Raw genomic sequence first — 17717 nt, forward strand, 5'->3', positions numbered from 1 at the left:
GACTAAGTGAAATAAGCCAATCCCAAAAAAACAAAGGCCAAATATTTTCCCTGACAAGTGGATGATGATACATAATGGGGAAGAGGGGGTGAGAAAAGAATGGAGGAACTTAGATTGCATAGAAGGAAATGAGAGGGAGGAGAGGGCAGGGATATGCAAGATGGTAGAATGAGACGGACATCATTACCCTATGTACATGTATGATCCCACGAATGGTATGAATCTACATAGTGCACAACCACAGAAACAAAGTTATACACTGTTTATGTACAATGAATCAAAATGCAGTCTGTAAAAATAAAAAATAAAAATTACTTATCAGCATGGTTAAACTTTTCCACACAAAGGAATTGACCAGGTAGCTAAAACTTCTCCTTTCAGCAATTACATGTTCTCTTTTTTTTTTTTTTTGACTTGGATTTATGTTCATAGTGTGTGCAAACAGCTGCAATTACATGTTCTTTTAAAAATAAAATTAGCCATCTAGAATGGCACTCTAAAATATGTTGAACACTTCTCTAGCTTCTTGGAATTTACTTAATAATTTCATTTAAATGATTCTGACCTACTCAATTACAATAAAACACTAGTATTACAAAAGCAGAAGAGGCGAATACTAACTCCAAGGTGTTCCAAAAATTAAAATTGTGAACATATCACAGATACCACTTTGCCTTCATGTCCTTTACTTTTCCATGAAGCTGGTATGAAGGACATATAATAATGATGTGACTTATTAGTATAATGAGTTACAAAGTCGAACCCAGAAGGAGATACCTCCCTAGGGATTTGCTTGACTTTATCCAGCAGATCTCCACTGTCTTTGTTATAGTCTAAGCACACCTTGCGTTTATGTTGCTTCAAACTGTAACCTATTATGTCTCAGTCACAAACACATCATGGAATGCCAGCTTCGAGTCATTCTATCTCACGTAAGTTCAGTGCTGTGGCGTGATTTACAAGTAACTGCGGCCATGTTAAGAATCTGTGCCACAGAACCTGGCATGAGGACAATGTTTTCTCCAGTATTCACAAATTCTCAAGCACTACTATGTCACCACATAATAAAAAATGAGGAAGTTTTCTCTATATCCTTAGTATTTTATCTTTTACTATATCAGGAGAATGAACAATATGAGTATTAATTTCTCATAACATGTTCTCAACAGCAATTTAAGGCATAAGAGGCAGAAATTCAAATAGGAACATGGGTTATAATGATATTTAAATAAGAAAAGGGTTATAGAATTATGGGGGGTGGGCAGAGAAAAGTCAAGTTTTGACTCATGTCTAATTATGCTGGCTGTCATGAAAGTATAACAGGAAAGTGGTACAAGAAATTAGGGAGCTGTTGTGTGGTTCCCCAAAATGACCACATCCCAATTCCCAGTGCCTGGGAATATGCTAGCTTACATAGAAAAGGAACACTGCAATGTGACTAAAGGTGTGGACCTTGAGAAGGGGGATTAGTCTGCACTGTCAAGATAGCCCCAATCTAATCAGTTTGTCAGAAAGCACAGTACCTTTTCTGGCTACATCAGAAAGAGAACAAGTGAGAAGGACTCAGCCTGCTATTGCTGGATTTGAAGACAGAGGAAGAGTACCACCAACTAAGGATATTACAACGTCTGGAACCTGGGAACAGCCCTCGGCTGAAGACCAGAAACCAGAATCTCTGCTGTACCCCAAGAACTCTGCAGTTCCTGCCAAGCATCCAAATAAGTAAGGGACAGATCTTTCACTAGAGCCTCCAGTAACACAGGTGACAGACTCATTTTAATCTGATGAGGACTGATCCCAGATTTCTGACCCAAAAGAACTGTAAGAAAGTTAATTCGCACTGTTTTTTGTCACGAACGTTTGCGGTGATTTGTTACACAGAAAACTAACACAAGTGATCAGAGCGAGAAAAGACAAAGGGTATGGCCAAAGATGATGCCTAGAGGTAAGTTTGGGACAAGACATTAAACAATGTTAATGTTAATAAGATTCTGACACTCAGGAGATCATTCTGGAAAGCCTGAACTGCAGCAGGGGAACCTAACCAGAACGGTACAACTACTGCTACAATCTGTGCCCTCTGAGACACATACCAAGCATGCACAGGGCAACCACACCTCCTGAACCCAAGAAAACTACATGGAACTATGAAAACTGCAAGTCTACCAATATGCTTTAGGGAAAAACAACAACCAAGAAAAAGCTTATCTTTTGACAGCACAAGACCTGATACTTTCCTTTACTTGCTTTAGCTGCCTTAAAGGTCACCAAATCTAAATTCATTATGCAGCAGCAACTATTTCCTCTTTCCCTGCTCCTTGTTCCATTTTATGGTGGCTTTAACTTTAAAGCCCCTTCAAATCCTTTTTGAAGTAGGTGGGTACAAACATAACTGAGGCAGTGGAATTACAATATTTGGTTTTCTACTACACCCAGATTGTTCACTCTTGGCTACAAATGAGAAAATCAGGATAAGAAGATGAAAATTATTTCTAAAAAGATAAATATACTGACAAATTCATTATTTTGCTTTGTTTTTTCCCAAGCATTTGTCTGACTGAAGATCAAAGATAGGTGGGGGTACACATTCCACTTTTCCAAATGTACTACATCAGAACCTGCTAACTTATGAGAAAAACAGTATTTGATAATTTAAGTTCAAAAGAACAAAATGGGTAAATCTAATTCTGGCAAGATTCTAAGTAAGCTGACAAAACTCACATGAAGCAATCATGAACATATCAACCAAGAAAGTTCATGAAAACAGGATCATGCCACTATTTTTTCTCCATCTTAATATTCTATGGTAGCTTTTTTCCATGCCTGGACCAAAAGAACACAAACTATGGCTTGTGGCCCAGTCACCTGACTTTTCGCATAATGTTTTATTGGTCTATATATTGTCCATGGCTGCATTAGCTCTAGGTTAGAGAAGCTGATCAGTCATGACATAGATCACATGGCTTGTAAAGCTGAAAATATTTACTCTACCTCCTTAAGAAAGGTTTATTAAAACGAGTACAGTGGAATACACCTATAATCCCAGTTATTCAGGAAGTTTACAAATTCAAGGACAGCCTGGGCAACTTACTGAGAATCTGTCTAAAAATAAAAATGGCTGGGTTGGAGTCATGGCTCAGTGGTAGAACTCTTGCCTAGCATATGTGATAGCACCACATCACATAAAAATAAATAAATCAAATAAAGGTATTGTGTCCACCTACAACTAAAAAAGAATATTCAAAAAAATAAAATGAAATAAAAAATAAAAAATGGCTGACAATGTAGCTCAGTTGTAGAACACCCCTACGTTCAGTGCCCAGTACCATGGGGGGATGGGGAGTGGGGGGAGAAGAGGAAGAAGAATAAAAGGGGAGGGCAGTTTAACAAACCCTAGACTCGACCCTAGGCTCAAAATAACCTCATTAAAAAAGATAAATTATTCTTATAATCAGAAGAATTCTCTACAAACGTAAGTGGATGCTTGCCTGGTGGTCTGAAAATTTCCAAAACACAAAACATAAACCCCTAAAGCAGCCTACATTCTTACCTATTGGTAAGAAAAATGAACAAAAAATACTGTTACACTAATCACTTATGTCTATGAAGCACTGATAACACCATAACATTAAGATTATAAAAGCTTATGTTCATACATAATATGTATACATATAACAAAGATAACCCAAAAAATCCTGATTTTATAAGTCATGCCTTGCAAAAATCAAAATAAAACATAACCAGAGTAAACTTCAAAAACCTTGAGTTGCCCTAATTTAGAACTAAGCTCCACATACTTTTCCTATCACTTGCAAGAAATCAGAGCCATCTATAAGACTATGGAGCTTACTACCCCCTTTCATTGGCAGTACTTAGTCAGCACAAGTGCACCTCATGCTTACAAAGCAGACCAGGTTCCAAAGAACAGCACTGCCTCCCAGGTACTGAGGCAATAATGAGAGAATTAACTTGATGAATGGGATAGTAAAAGAAATGGCTGACTATGGGGCACAGGTAGCTCTTTTGTGGCAAACTTCAGAAGTTTCTTTTAAATTTTTTTTTAATTTTTTGCTTTCTGGTACTAGGGATTGAACCTAGGATGCTTTACCACTGGGTCACATCTCAAGTCCATTTTATTTATTGAGACAAGGGCCGGGCAACAATAGGACAATTTCTTTGGGATTTGTGCAAAATACTGTAAGATTACTAGGATATTTAACCCACTACAGATATGATACTTATTCAGAACTAGAGAAGTAATGTTCACAGGACTATTGTTGGTCTTTGCTATAGTTTGAGTCTTCAATGTCCCCCAAAAGTCTATGTGTTGGAACCTTGGTTCCCAGCATGATGGTATTGGAAGGTGATGGAAACTTTAGGAGGTGGGGCCTAGTAGGAGACCTTCAGGTCATTGTGGGTGTGACCTCAGAGAACAGTGAGATCCCAGCATCTCCCTTTTCCTCTTTTACTCCCCAGCCATGAGGTAAAAAGCTCTGATCCACCACACATTCCCAACATGACATGAAGCCACAGACTGAAACCTCCAAAACTGAAAGACCAAATAAACCTATCTTTGTAAGTTGATTATAGCAGGTTATTTGTTATAAAAACAGAAAAATGTCTAACACAATTTCACTCCAAGATTATATTTCAGAGTAACCATCCTACCTTGATAGAAGCAATATGAAGCAAAGTTTCTCCTCTATGGTTTCTTTTCCCAACCATAAGGCTACTGGGCGACAGCTTCATTGCAGAAGGGCTCAACATCATTCGTCTATAACTTGAACAGTTGAGTGTAGACGGTGGTGTACATGGTGAAAGGCTAATGGAGTCATCTGATATATTACTGTTTCTCCTCTTCACCGTGTCATCAGCTTCAAGTTTGCTAGAAGGTGGTGAGGAACAGTCAAGCAATGGGATATTTTCTGAGAGCACTGTTTGCTTAACAAAATCTCCACTGATGCTTGGAATGCTGCTTTTACATCTCTTAGAAAGAGAACCAGAAGGTCTGCTGCAACATCCACGTTTGACAGGAGGACCTGATAGTAAAGCTGCCTTAGTTATAAGATCACTGTCACGGACCTTCTCCTCAGGAGTCATCTCACTCTTCCTCTCAAGGTCTGGAGACTCTATATGCTCAGCCAATGGTAAAGAGACCTCTGTTAAGCTTCCAAAGCATTCAGATTCAGTTCCAGAGCCACTTGCTAGTAAGTCTATTTCACCATTTATCTGTGGGCTAGTGATAACCGATGGTTGGCTACAGAAGGATACCAGTTTTTCCTTAAATTCCTCTTTGGAGTCAAGTTCACCAGCTTCTTTTTCTGACTCTAAATTCCATTGTTGGTTTATTTCAGCTAAAGTTTTCTTTTTTGGCTTCTTTGCAGATGTCGCAGAAGCCTTTTTAGCCCTCTTAGGAACAACTATAGGAGGACTTGAAGAAACAAATTCATACATTGAGGCTTGCTGAGCGGTTTCATCTTTTATTTTTTGAGGCTGGGTTTGCACTGAAACTTTACTCACAACGTATCTGACTTTCTTGCTTCGAGGACTAAACCACATTTTTATTGATTTCTTCTTGTTTTCCAAATCATTAAGTAAACTTGTTCTAGATGTCTCTTCTTTCAAATCTGATAGAAAAAGGAAAAAGATCTGTTATAGGGACTAATCCTTCCCATCTTGAGCGCCCAAAGAATTTTGTTTATAGTTCTTCTAAGGTGTGTAAACTTTTGTGTACCTCTTTCTCACTCCTAGAGTAGGGGACTCTCTGAGAGCAGGCAGACACTCATCTGACACACTTATTGAATCCTTCTTTGTGCCATACACTATTCTAGAAACTGGAGGTAGAGCAGAGAACAAAACATGGCCATATGTTCCACTTAGAAGAGACAGAAAAATAAGTGAAACACACAGTATGGCAGAAGGCAATAAGAGATATAAGAGAGGGAAATAACACTCATAAAATAGAGAAACATACAACCAGGTGTGGAGGTACACAGCTGTAATCCCAGAGACTTAGGAGACTAGGGCAGGAGGATTGCAGGCTCAAGGTTAGCCTCAGCAACTTAGCAAGACCTATTTCAAATTAATAATTGAAGAAAAGAAGACGGGGGGGGGGGGGGAGGATGAGGAAAAAAAGAAAAAGTAAAGGAGGAAAGGACAGATGTAGGATTTAATACAGAAGATAATAATTAGTGCCTAATTTTTTAAAAATTGCAAATAACAACAAACTAAAGGAAGATCAAGTGAAATTCTCTACAGACATAGAAAAAGAAAAAATTGATAAAATTCAACACTATTTCTTTCTTTTCTTTTTAAGACTCAACACAAAAGCTAAAACTAGACTATCACATGAACTAGTCATCCCACCTCTGGTTATATACCCAAGGGAAATAAAATCAGTACATCAAAGACACGTCTCACTCTCATGTTTCTAACACACTGTTCACAAGAGTTAAGATACAGAATCACCCAACAAGCATCTACCCACAGACAAATGGATAAAGAAAATACAGTATACATACACAGTGAAATATTATTCAGCCATAAAAAAGAGAGAGAGAGAGAGGAGAGACCTAGTTATTTGGTAGGAACATGAATGGAACTAAAAAATACTATGTTAAGTGACATAAGACAGGTATTTAAAAAAAAAAAAAAAAACACATGTTCGAATAAGCTAAAAAAGTTGAGAAGCAGAAAGCAGAAGTTGTCACTAGAAGTTAGTAAGGATAGAGGTGTGAAGGTAGAAGGAGGTCGGTTGAGGGTATCAAAATACTATTAGATAGGAGGAATAAGGTTTAATATTCTATAGCACAGTAGGGTGACAATAGTTAAAAGAAATTTATGGTATATTTTATGAAGAACTAGAAGGGTTTGAAAAATTCCAAAAATAAATGATAAAAGTTTAAGGAAGTGGAAATACTGGCCAGGTGCTCAGGAGGCTCAGGAGGATCGTGAGTTCAAAGCCAGTCTCAGCAAAAAGTGAGGTGCTAAAGCAACTTGGTGAGACCCTGTTTCTAAATAAAATACAAAATAGGGCTGGGGATGTAGCTCAGTGGTTGAATGCCCCTGAGATCAATCCCCAGTACCACCCCCCGAAAAAAAGAAAGAAAATGGAAATACTAATTATCCTGATTGGATAAGTACACATTGTATGCATGTACTGAGTTATCACACAGTACCACCAAAATATGTACAATTTTAACAAGAAAAACAGGAGTAAACCTTAATGTAAACTATAGACTGGATGAGAATAATGTATCAACCAAGTTCATGAATTACAGCAAATTCACTACTCTAATGGATGTTGATAATAAGGTAGACTATGTATGAATGGGGGCAAAAGGGATATGAGAACTCTGTACCTTCCCCTTAGTTTTGCTGTAAACTAAAATCACTCTACAAAGTTTTTAAAATATTTTTTAAAAAATAGCCTCGGCAAATTAGTAACAGAACTTCTTCAGCTGCTTTTACAATATAAAATATATCTTTTCTTCGCAACAAGACTGAGGGAAATTCACAATGCCTCATCTGGACTGAAAAATCCCATTCAATCATTCAGTCAGTCATTAAATATTAATTGAACATCTACTATTTGCCAGAGACCATTCGAGGCACTGGGGATATGTCAGGAAAGAGAGGAAATTCTTTCCTTTATACATTTTATGGGTCTAATAGAGAAAGAAAAGCAGAAATCTAAGTAAAATTTATAGGAGTTTAAAGTTAATAAGTTTAGAGTATCAGGGACAGTATCAAAAAAATGTGACAAATTTATTGAATGAATTTGTGCCTAAAAGACTGTAGAAGTTTTTCCTACCCAACAAACTGTACAAACCATCCACTTTTCTGATTCTGAGAGCCAACTCCCTTTTGTCTTACTTTGTTTTTGCCTTTGATACCATTCATTTTCTTTAACAAAAAAAAAAAAAAAAAAAAACCTCTTACGTCTGATGGTAGAATGTTCCCCTAGCATGCAGAAGGTGTTCCATAACCAACACCACCAAAAAACAAATTCCCCTTAAAAAGTCCCTCTTCCTTGACCCCCAACCATACTCACATAGATTAAACTAACCCAGGTCAGAAAGCACAGTAGTGAATACAAGGACAATGCCCAGTAAATCCTGATGAATATATTATTTGATATCCTCTTCAAAATTGAAAAGCATTTACATAAGAGACATTAGAATTAATTTTAAAGCTGCAGTTGCAGCTCAGTGGTAAAGTATGTATTTTGCATTCCTTTAAGATATATTTTAAGTGTCTACTTAAGAAGTTTAAAAAAAAAGGAAACTATCTGACGTTTTCCTCCTCAGATGTCATTTCTCATTCAAACCAAGAATTCTGTTAAAAAAAAAAACCACTCATATTATTGAATCAAAGAGAAAAAAAAATGTTTTTAATAGAACGGAACTCTAAACATAAGGTTCTTTATGAAGAAGCCAACAGTCACACTAGTGCATCCTAAGGACTGTGCAATGTGCTAAGTAAAATTTTCAAATGGGCTTATTTTTACGAACTTTTGTTACTCTAGAGACACGAAATAATTTTAATTTTTAAATTGTTTTTAAGAGTAACTTTCTTTTCAATGTTCTAACTTTTATGGTTTAGTTAAGAGGTTCCCCACTCCAAAGCTCAGAGGTAAGACAATTCAATAGTTCAGCCAGCCGTGGTGGCATATACCTGTAATCCCTGTTGACTTAGGAGGCTGAGGTAGGAGGATGGCAAATTCAAGGCCACTATTAGCAAGTTAACAAGGCCCTAAGCAACTAAGGGAGACCCTGTCTCAAAAAAAAATTTAAAAAAAAAAGGGCTGGAAACTTGGCTCAGCAGTTAAGCACCTTTGGGTTCAATCCCCAGTAACAAAAGTAAAAATAAAGAATTTAAAATTTAAAAAAAGTTCAGAGGTAAAAAGATTGGATCACAAGAGACTTAAGTTAATCAGTGCATTAGTAACTGTAGGCAGATAAGGTGTGGCTGGAAGAGGTGGGTCACTGCAGGTGTGCCTTTTATATTCTGTCCCTGGTAAACAGAGTTCTCTCTCTCTGCTTCCTGATTGTCATGTCCTGAGCTGCTTTCCTCCTCCACACCCTTCCAGGGTATTCTGCCCCTCCTCAGGCCCAGAGCAATGCAGTTGGCCATCTCTGGACTGAGACCTCTGAAACCATGAGCACCAAATAAACTTTTCCTCCTCTAAAACTCTAGAATTATTCTTGTTAGGTCTTTTGGTCAAAGTGGCAAAAAAAAAAAAAAAAAAAAAAAAAAAAAAAAAAAATACAACCAACTACAACATTCATGTCTTAAAATATTACAAAAGTATATTATCAAGTATTTTTACTTTCTTCTAATCACTCTTTATTCACAGAACCCTATGTTTTATGGTTTATCAACTTAAAATTATTAATACACCAGCTGGGCACAGTGGTATGTGCCTATAATCCCAGCAAATTAGAGGAGTCTGAGGAAGGAGGATTGCAAGTTCAAGATCAGCCTCAGCAACTTAGCAAGGCCCTATGTAACTTATTAAGAACCTGTCTCAAAATAAAAAAAAAATAAAATGGACAGGAGATGTGGCTCAGTGGTAAAGTGCCTCTGGATTCAATCCCCAGTACCAAGAAAAAAAAAAAAATTAATATACCAGAAGATTGTTCGCAATCATCCAAAGTTCAAAGTCACTTCTTTTGTCTGTTTTATTCTTGTAGTCCTTGAATACAAAAGTTTCATCTTTACAGATAGAATTAACAAGCAAAAGGTAAGAAGAAATGGAAAATACTGGATTTTGAGAAACAATTACACTTTTATTTCATAGAAATTTCAAACCTATGCAGATCTAACAAAAAAAAAATGAAACAAAAAATTATACTCTAAAACAGCCACCACTTCCTCCTCGTGAAATGGAAGCATTACACTGAAGACAGAAAACCAATAACTCAACTAGATGCAGAATTATGTATATGAATAAAGATAGACCCTCCTACCCTTCTATCATTTTTTTAATATTTATTTTGTGGTCCTAGGAATTGAACCCAGTGGCACTCTACCACTGAGCTACACCTCTAGTCCTGTATACATATATTTTATTTTGAGACAGGGTCTTAAGTTGCACAGGCTGACCTTGATCTTGCGATATTCCTCAGTGGTTGCGATTACAGGCATGTACCATAGTGCCAACTCAAGTGTTTTTTATATCATAACTGAACATCACCTGATCCACAAAGTGTTACTGAGACAGGATCTTGGAACTAGAAACAATCAGAATGAGGCAACCATTCACAAAGAGACTTTACATCTAAATTCAACAAGGTCTTTTCTTTGCACCACTAAGTTGATTTGAAAACCAAGCCACTTGAGTCTAGAGGAAAGGTCAAAATGCAATCTTACTAGGACCACTTTTAAAGAAAGACTCAGGATTACAAAGATTTAAAGGTTAACCCTTAGGTCATCTGTAAAAACCTGGTCTTTTTAAATTTTGTTTTTTTAAACACAGATGATAACATTTTTCAATAAAAATGAGAGTCAGGACTGGGGATATGACTCAGATGGTAGAGTGCCTGCCTTGCAAGCACAAGGCCCTGGGTTCAATCCCCAGCACTGCAAAAAAAAAAAAAAAAAGAGAGAGAGAGTCAAATCCCAACATCCTGAAAGTTTATCATCTTATAAAATATGGAAATGTGTATTTAAAAGAAAATTAAGGATTACAAGTGTACTAACACAATTGACTAAAAACTCTAAAAAGAAAACAAATTTCATTATCATGAAACATATTTCCTAACTTATAAAGAAACAAATGACATGAGTACCTATTTCTGCCATTTTTATACAAACACAATAATTTTACTGATCATCTTGTAATAATAACTTTGCTTAAAAGATTTTAATTACCTAACTTGGTATAACTAAGAAAGGACCACAACTGCCAATGTGACTGTAAATTGGTGAATTTTTACACAGCATATCTAAGATGAAACTCTCAAAAGCAACAACAATACTACCACTGGAATATAAATCATACTATTAACAGCTACAACAGTTTTTATGGGTGAATGATTCTAAGCATGATAAATTATCATATTCATTTCATAAAAAAAATACTGGATCTTTTTTCATAAAAAAAATACTGGATCTTTCTCTACATGGTAAATTTCTTAATGATGACATTTCAAAGAATTCTGTTCTGTGAATTTAAATATTTCAGAGCACACCACAAAATATCCAGGAAAAGAGATGCACATGTTACTATGGAGCTGCCTGGCCACGTTTTTTCTTAAAATTTAATAAAACTATAAAAAATGGAAGCAATTAGAAAATGTGATTTTGCTATCATTAATCTACATCAAAGGACTGTAATGATGTACACTGTGTGCCTTTCAAATTATTCTCTATTATAGGTTTCATAACAAAAGTTGAGAAATCTCTTTGACTAGTCCCTTATTAAAAAAAAAAAAATCAAAGGAGAGTACTTTGCTTACCATCTGTGTAACATTAATGCCTTCACTGAAGAATGATTATTTTTTAAGTTAAGAAGTATTTAGTTCTCTTTACAAAAATCACAAGGGCAACACAGCTATTCACACTCGTCTTCATCTATCATAAAAAGTTACAGCACATATGAAACACTATATAATCACTTCAGAAAGACCAGCATCTCTCTCTCAACCATGAAACAGAAAGGAAAATTGTAAACCCAAGAAAGCTTAATCAAAGCATTTTTTTAATGTCACTAACACCAATATGTTCCACAGAACTCAACCAGCACCTGCAAGGTCTGATTTAATATGATGAGGCACAAGAGAAAATAAAAACTTTTAAATTTTACTCTATTAATAGAAAGCAGATTATGTTATAAAGAATAAGGTAAAATTATCCCTAAATGGCCATCAGAAAAATCTGAATGACAACCTCTTCTCTTTAATGTACACTGAACCAAGAAAAATCTGTTGAAGTATTTAGAAGCTCATTTCAGCAAGTATTATTATAAATCAGGCTTCTTTATCTTCAGCATACCATATACTAAGTCCATGATTTGACAAGTTCTTCCTAATTACCCACCTTAATTACAGTAATTACATATTTTATAGTAAATGCAAGTAACAAGGTTCATTTGGATGATAAATTGTGAACTACATGGTTTTTAAAAAGAGAAAAAGTGAGAAATGTTTGACCATTCCACTTAATTCATCATCTTCAGCACATGATTTAACAGAATTATACAATTTTAGAGTTGGACCTTAAGAGTCACTTAAACTAACACCCTTATCTTAATGAGATCATTTTCAAATCTCCTCATTATAGAGAGGCCTGACATCATTTGTTTGCAGTTATTGCCTCCTTCTATCTACTATATGGTTCACCTTATTACCATTTCAGTTTTCAAAGTACTTACTAGATAAACTAACACAAAGGACTGCACTAAATGTAGCAACTAGATAAATTATAAAGAAACAAAGGAAAATGCTCCAGAAAAAAGTCCCAAATACTCTTAAAGGCCCATTTGTTCTGGGAAGACTTTAAGGGGAACAGCTTATAATGATACAGTTTACATTAAAGTAAAAAAAAAAAAAAAAGCTTTGTGCATGGAATTAACATACCTGGGTAGGCACATATCACTGTAATTAGACTCAGGATTTACTGTTATTTTCTATCAAGGTAGCAAAGGAGAGTGTTACATTGTTACATTATATAAAAGGAATCATGTAAACTAAAATCTGAGAATTTGTTTTAATATTATTTTACTTAACTTTAGTCTCTAGGATATGAATCAGTCATAGCACAGCCAAATTTCATCCAACTCAGTTCAAGAAAGTTAATACCAACACTTCTAACAAAAAAATTGCACTAAATGGAAAAAAATAGGTCCTCAATTTCCTCACCTACAGAATAAAGAGAATTAAAGATGATCTCCTATTCTCCTAAAATACTGATTAAATTTCATCTAAAAAAGTGAAATTCCAATTCATCTTGAAATAACTTAATGTTGTAGATGGCACTGTTAAGGTCTGCTGAGGACTGAAGGAACTGATTATTAACCTTTCTTTTGGTGCTGGGGATGGAACCTAGGGCCTTGCATTTTATTCATCATAATAAGGAAAACAAATACAAACAAAATGCCTTCAGAACATGAATTACCATAATTCTTCTAATTTCACCTATACTTAGATGAGACAGTATTTTAGGCCTCAGATACCACCTAGAACCTTGTTCTAAACTCGATTTTCCTAAACCTTCTTTAATGATGAAATATTAGGGCATTTCATATCGCACAGTCTACAAAATATGAAAACTATACTAATGACTCAAGCATCACTCAGTACAATAAAATTTCTAGAAAAGTGAAGCTTATTCTTTTTTGTACCCCAAGGTACCAGGATCCCAGGATGCCATAATTGAGGGAAGTTAACCTAAAAAGGTTACATGGCCCTTGTCTCATTTTATCACTATTAAAAATGTCACTGTTACTTGTTATGGGTTAAACTGTTATCCCTTCTCTTGTCCCCTAAATTCTTTGCTGAGGTCCTATACTCTATCTAGTACCTCAGAATATAATCTTCCTTGGAAACAGTTTCATTATAGATGTAATTAGTTAAGAAATGAGGGCTCCTAATGCCATATGACTGGGGTTTTTATAAAAAAAAGGAAAGTTCTTTCCTTTTGTTCTAGAGATTGAACCAGGGGTGCTCTACCAAAGAGCTACATCTCCAGTCCTTTTTATTTCTTATTTTGAAACAGGATCTCATTAAGTCCCAGGTTGGCCCCAAAGTGTTATTCTCCTGCCTCAGTCTTCTGAATCACTGGGATTACTGGGAAGTGCTACCTCACCTGGCAAAAGGGAAATCTGATAAACACTCATACAAGGAGAACATCCTAGGAACAGGAAGACAGTCATTTTCAAGCCAGAGTCAGTCCCAGAACAGATTCTCCCACACAGACTTCAAAGGGAACCAATCCTGCATACACCTTGATCTTCTACTCCTATCCTCCAGAACTGTGAAATGACCAGTTTCTCTTATTTAAGCCACCCAGTCTGTCACACTGTTTCAGTATCTTTAATAAATGGATACATTACTATAGTTAACTAGAAAAGAGTTACATCAAATTGTCATAAGAGTCTCAAGGTAGCATTCTAAATTTGAACACACAACTAATCATCTTAACATATGACACACTCTTAAGAATCTATGAAAGCCACTTTCACACTGACATGAACATTGTTCATACTATACAATTAAATCAAGGGGGCTCACTGATCCTTCCCAACCAACTCTAAATACTGCCTAAGATGCATGGACCCTTGCCTGAGAAACCCTGCATCAATCCATGGTGTCTACAGGTGGGGGATGGGGGGTCGGAAATCACACATCAATCTTTTCAACTAGAAAATAAACACCATCAAGAGTATCTTTGAATAAGGAGGAAAAGAGCCCAGAAAACTAATGACAAAACTTTTCCTCACTATATTCTTAAAAGAGGGTTAAAACCACAATATTATTTTTTTAAAAAGCACTTAGAAAAAAATGTATACAACTATACTTGAAAATAAGTAGAACTTTATCACCATAGCAATTTCATCATTAAAAAATGGAGTCTAATACAATGATCCAGATACTGAAACAAAAACTTGTCAAACGTAGACTATGATTTAAATTCTTCTTATAAGTATGAACATTACGTATTTAACTCATTTCTTCATTTTCTCCAATCAATTTCATCTTAAGTGACCACAACACATTGTGTAAGAATTCAAAGGACAAAAAATTTAAAAACAGATTATGTAACAATTTTATATGAACATTATTAAATCATTAATGGCATCCTGCCAAACAAGAAAAGATTCTCCTATAAACATATGCTAAAATGATGTGATGTGGTCAATAAAAAGACAAGTCCAATATCCAATTATAAAGATTCAAAACACTTTACTTTCTTTTCACAGCTAATTAGTTCTCAGTAGAAAGCCCAATGAGAAGATATATGGTTAATACACAGAGTCTAAGAACAATTTGAAAAACATTAACCCCCATTTAAATAGAAAAGAAAATGAATATTAGATTTTTGCTCTTTCAAAATGCGCTCATCTAATTAATTCAGTCTAGAAAAGTGATCCATGGAAGAAAGCTGTACTCTATCTTGCAAAAGTGTATTTAAGTGAGTTAAGCATTATTAAGGCCAAAATCACTATTTCTATATATCTTCCACAGAAATTATAACTCTAAAAAGCGGCCAATAATAAAGTAGTGAAAAAGTTGCTGGACTGACAATCAAATGGAATGGACTCTTATTTTTCCTGCTTTTGGCACCAACCACATAAATGACTAAAGGCAAGATCACTTACACCTCTCTGGACCTTGGTTTCTCATTAAAGGATTTAGACTTATCATCTCTTATGTTTCCTGTCATTTCGCAAAATGATTTCCAAAAACCAAAACAACCACCACCACTATAGATCTTACAATCTGAAATGACATTCATAATTCCTGGTAAGATGCTTTATGTGATTAATACTAATTCATTAGTTACTTAACTAAGAGAGAGAGATTTCTCACCTGAAAGCTTATTGTCGTGTAGCAAGTTCCGGAGCTTACTACAGAGCTGGATCATGCTGTCCAACTGTCTGTTTATCTTGACATCTAGTATCCAAGCTGGGGTATAACACACTGGACATCCAGTTCCAATGCAGTCACTTACACAATCACTTCAATTTAAAAACATAAAGAAACATCAGAATCTGAACTCCAAAAATAAACAATAAATAGATTTTGAGCAGAAGTAAATAGAACATACATACATACATATTAGGTTGTCCTAATATGTAATGATCCAACTCATGTTTTAGAGAGTTTCAAACACAAACACATAAAATCTAAATCTAAAGCTGCTGAAATAAATTGCTATGAGAGACTTTACTTTGCCTGGCATTAGTCTGCATACTTTTTCCCTGCAAACAAATCTGCAGCTTCTAAAGGGTGGAAGAGACCTTTGAGATCTAATTTCTTCACCAAAGAAACTTCAGTGAGTTTGTTTGCTTACACTACTAGTTGATCCAGGCGGACCTGAAGTCCTAGATACTCTGGAGGCTAAGGCAGGGGTATCATTTGAGCCCAGGACCAGCTCGGGCTACATAGTAAAACCCCAACTCGAATCAGAACAGAACAAAACAAAACAAAATATAAAAAAAAAAAGAAGAAAAAGAACTCTGACTTGGAATCCCAACACACACACACACACACACACACACACACACACACACAATTACTCAGGCAATTTAAATAAATTTTTGTGCACAACCTATTTGAGGAATACCAGTAAAACACAATCTGAAATTCATTCCTTAAGAATCACTTCTTCATTTTCAGATGAAGAAAATGAGATCCAGTTAGTTAAGTCACTTATCCAAACTGCAATACTAAACAGGCTATTCTGCATACAGATCTCTCATCTTGGGGATTTTAGAATATCTGTATAGACTTTATCGACTGAATATGCCTAATATGAAAATCCAAAATGTTTTAAGACCCATGTCAGAACTCAAAAAGTATCCCATTTCAGATCATTCTGGGTATTAGACTTCTAGATTAGGAATGTTTAACTTGTTTGTTTTATAACTTTCTCAAATTATTATATAAACATCAGTCCAGAATTCTGGGAAAAAAAATCATTTCTCAGCAGATCTACATAATTCAGTGAGCTAATATAGCCAAAAGACCAAAAGATCAATTCAAAGTACCAGATTAACCAATGGAATTTAATGCAACAGAGTACAGAAACATACTGGATATAGCTTCAGATTATCATGTGACACTGTGACAAGCCTAAAGAAACTAGCACTTGTCAAGTTTTGGTATAGTACCAAAGAATATCCACTATTACCTAAAAGAGCTATTAAAATATACCCTTTACCAACTACAAATATGCATAAGGTGAGATTTTCCCCACACTTCACTCAAAATATCACACAACAGAATGAAAACTATATCAGATATGAGAATCCACCTGTCATTTATTCAGCAAGACATTAGAGATTTTTAAAAAATGTATAATAGTACCATCTATTTTTCCTTTGGATTATAAAATATCTATTTTTTAAAGTATTATTTATGTTGGTACATAACAGGCTTATTATTATTTTTAAATGAATTATTTTGTTTAAAAAGTCTGTTTTATATGATCAATTCACAAACAAAAGCTCTTTATGGTTCTCAATTCTGAAAAGTACAAAATGATTTGAGACCAACAAGTTTGAATACTCCTGCAACATGCCTTAAATTAATCGTATCTTTTTTTTTTAAATACTTTTTTAGCTGTTGATGGACCTTCATTTTATTTATTTATTCATTTATTTATCTATTTATTTATATGCGGTGCTGAGGATCAAACCCAGGGCATCATACATGCCAGGCAAATGCTCTACCACTGAGACACAACCCCAGCCCCCAAATTAATATCTTAAAGAGAGCACATGAACTACTTTATCAGGGATTGGCATGAGCATATAACCATCCCTTCAAAATTCACAGGGGATTGGTGACAGGACTTCTTAGTCCCCTATGCCCTGTGGATATGAATCTCTGAATGCTCAAAATGGCATAGCATTTGCACATAACCCATACACATTCTCCCATAGTCATTCCTTCTACTAAGTTGCTGAGTGCTGACACTGGCCTAGAATTTGCAATCCTCTGCTTGCCACTCATCCAGCTTTCCCATATACTTTAAATCATCTCAAGATT

General features: G+C 35.4%; 1 protein-coding gene across 4 annotated transcripts in view; it reads right to left on the reverse strand.

The window, feature by feature from the left end:
• The window catches only part of BARD1 (BRCA1 associated RING domain 1), an 88950-nt gene that overhangs the window by 54910 nt on the left and 16323 nt on the right, over positions 1-17717 (reverse strand). For 3 of the 4 annotated variants that reach the window (XR_013762670.1, XM_079132509.1, XM_079132510.1), the window contains exons 3-4: positions 15534-15682; positions 4669-5627 (exon numbers count right to left, since the gene is read on the reverse strand). Coding sequence is in view for 3 of the 4 variants with exons in the window: in XM_079132509.1 (XP_078988635.1) it covers positions 4669-5627; positions 15534-15682 (1108 nt within the window). In the remaining variant the exon portion in view is untranslated. The remainder of the gene's footprint in view (positions 1-4668; positions 5628-15533; positions 15683-17717) is intronic. The other variant, XM_079132511.1, reaches the window with a different exon arrangement.

This window comes from Sciurus vulgaris, assembly GCF_902686455.1.
Source record: "Sciurus vulgaris genome assembly, chromosome: 3".
NCBI lineage: Eukaryota > Metazoa > Chordata > Mammalia > Rodentia > Sciuridae > Sciurus > Sciurus vulgaris.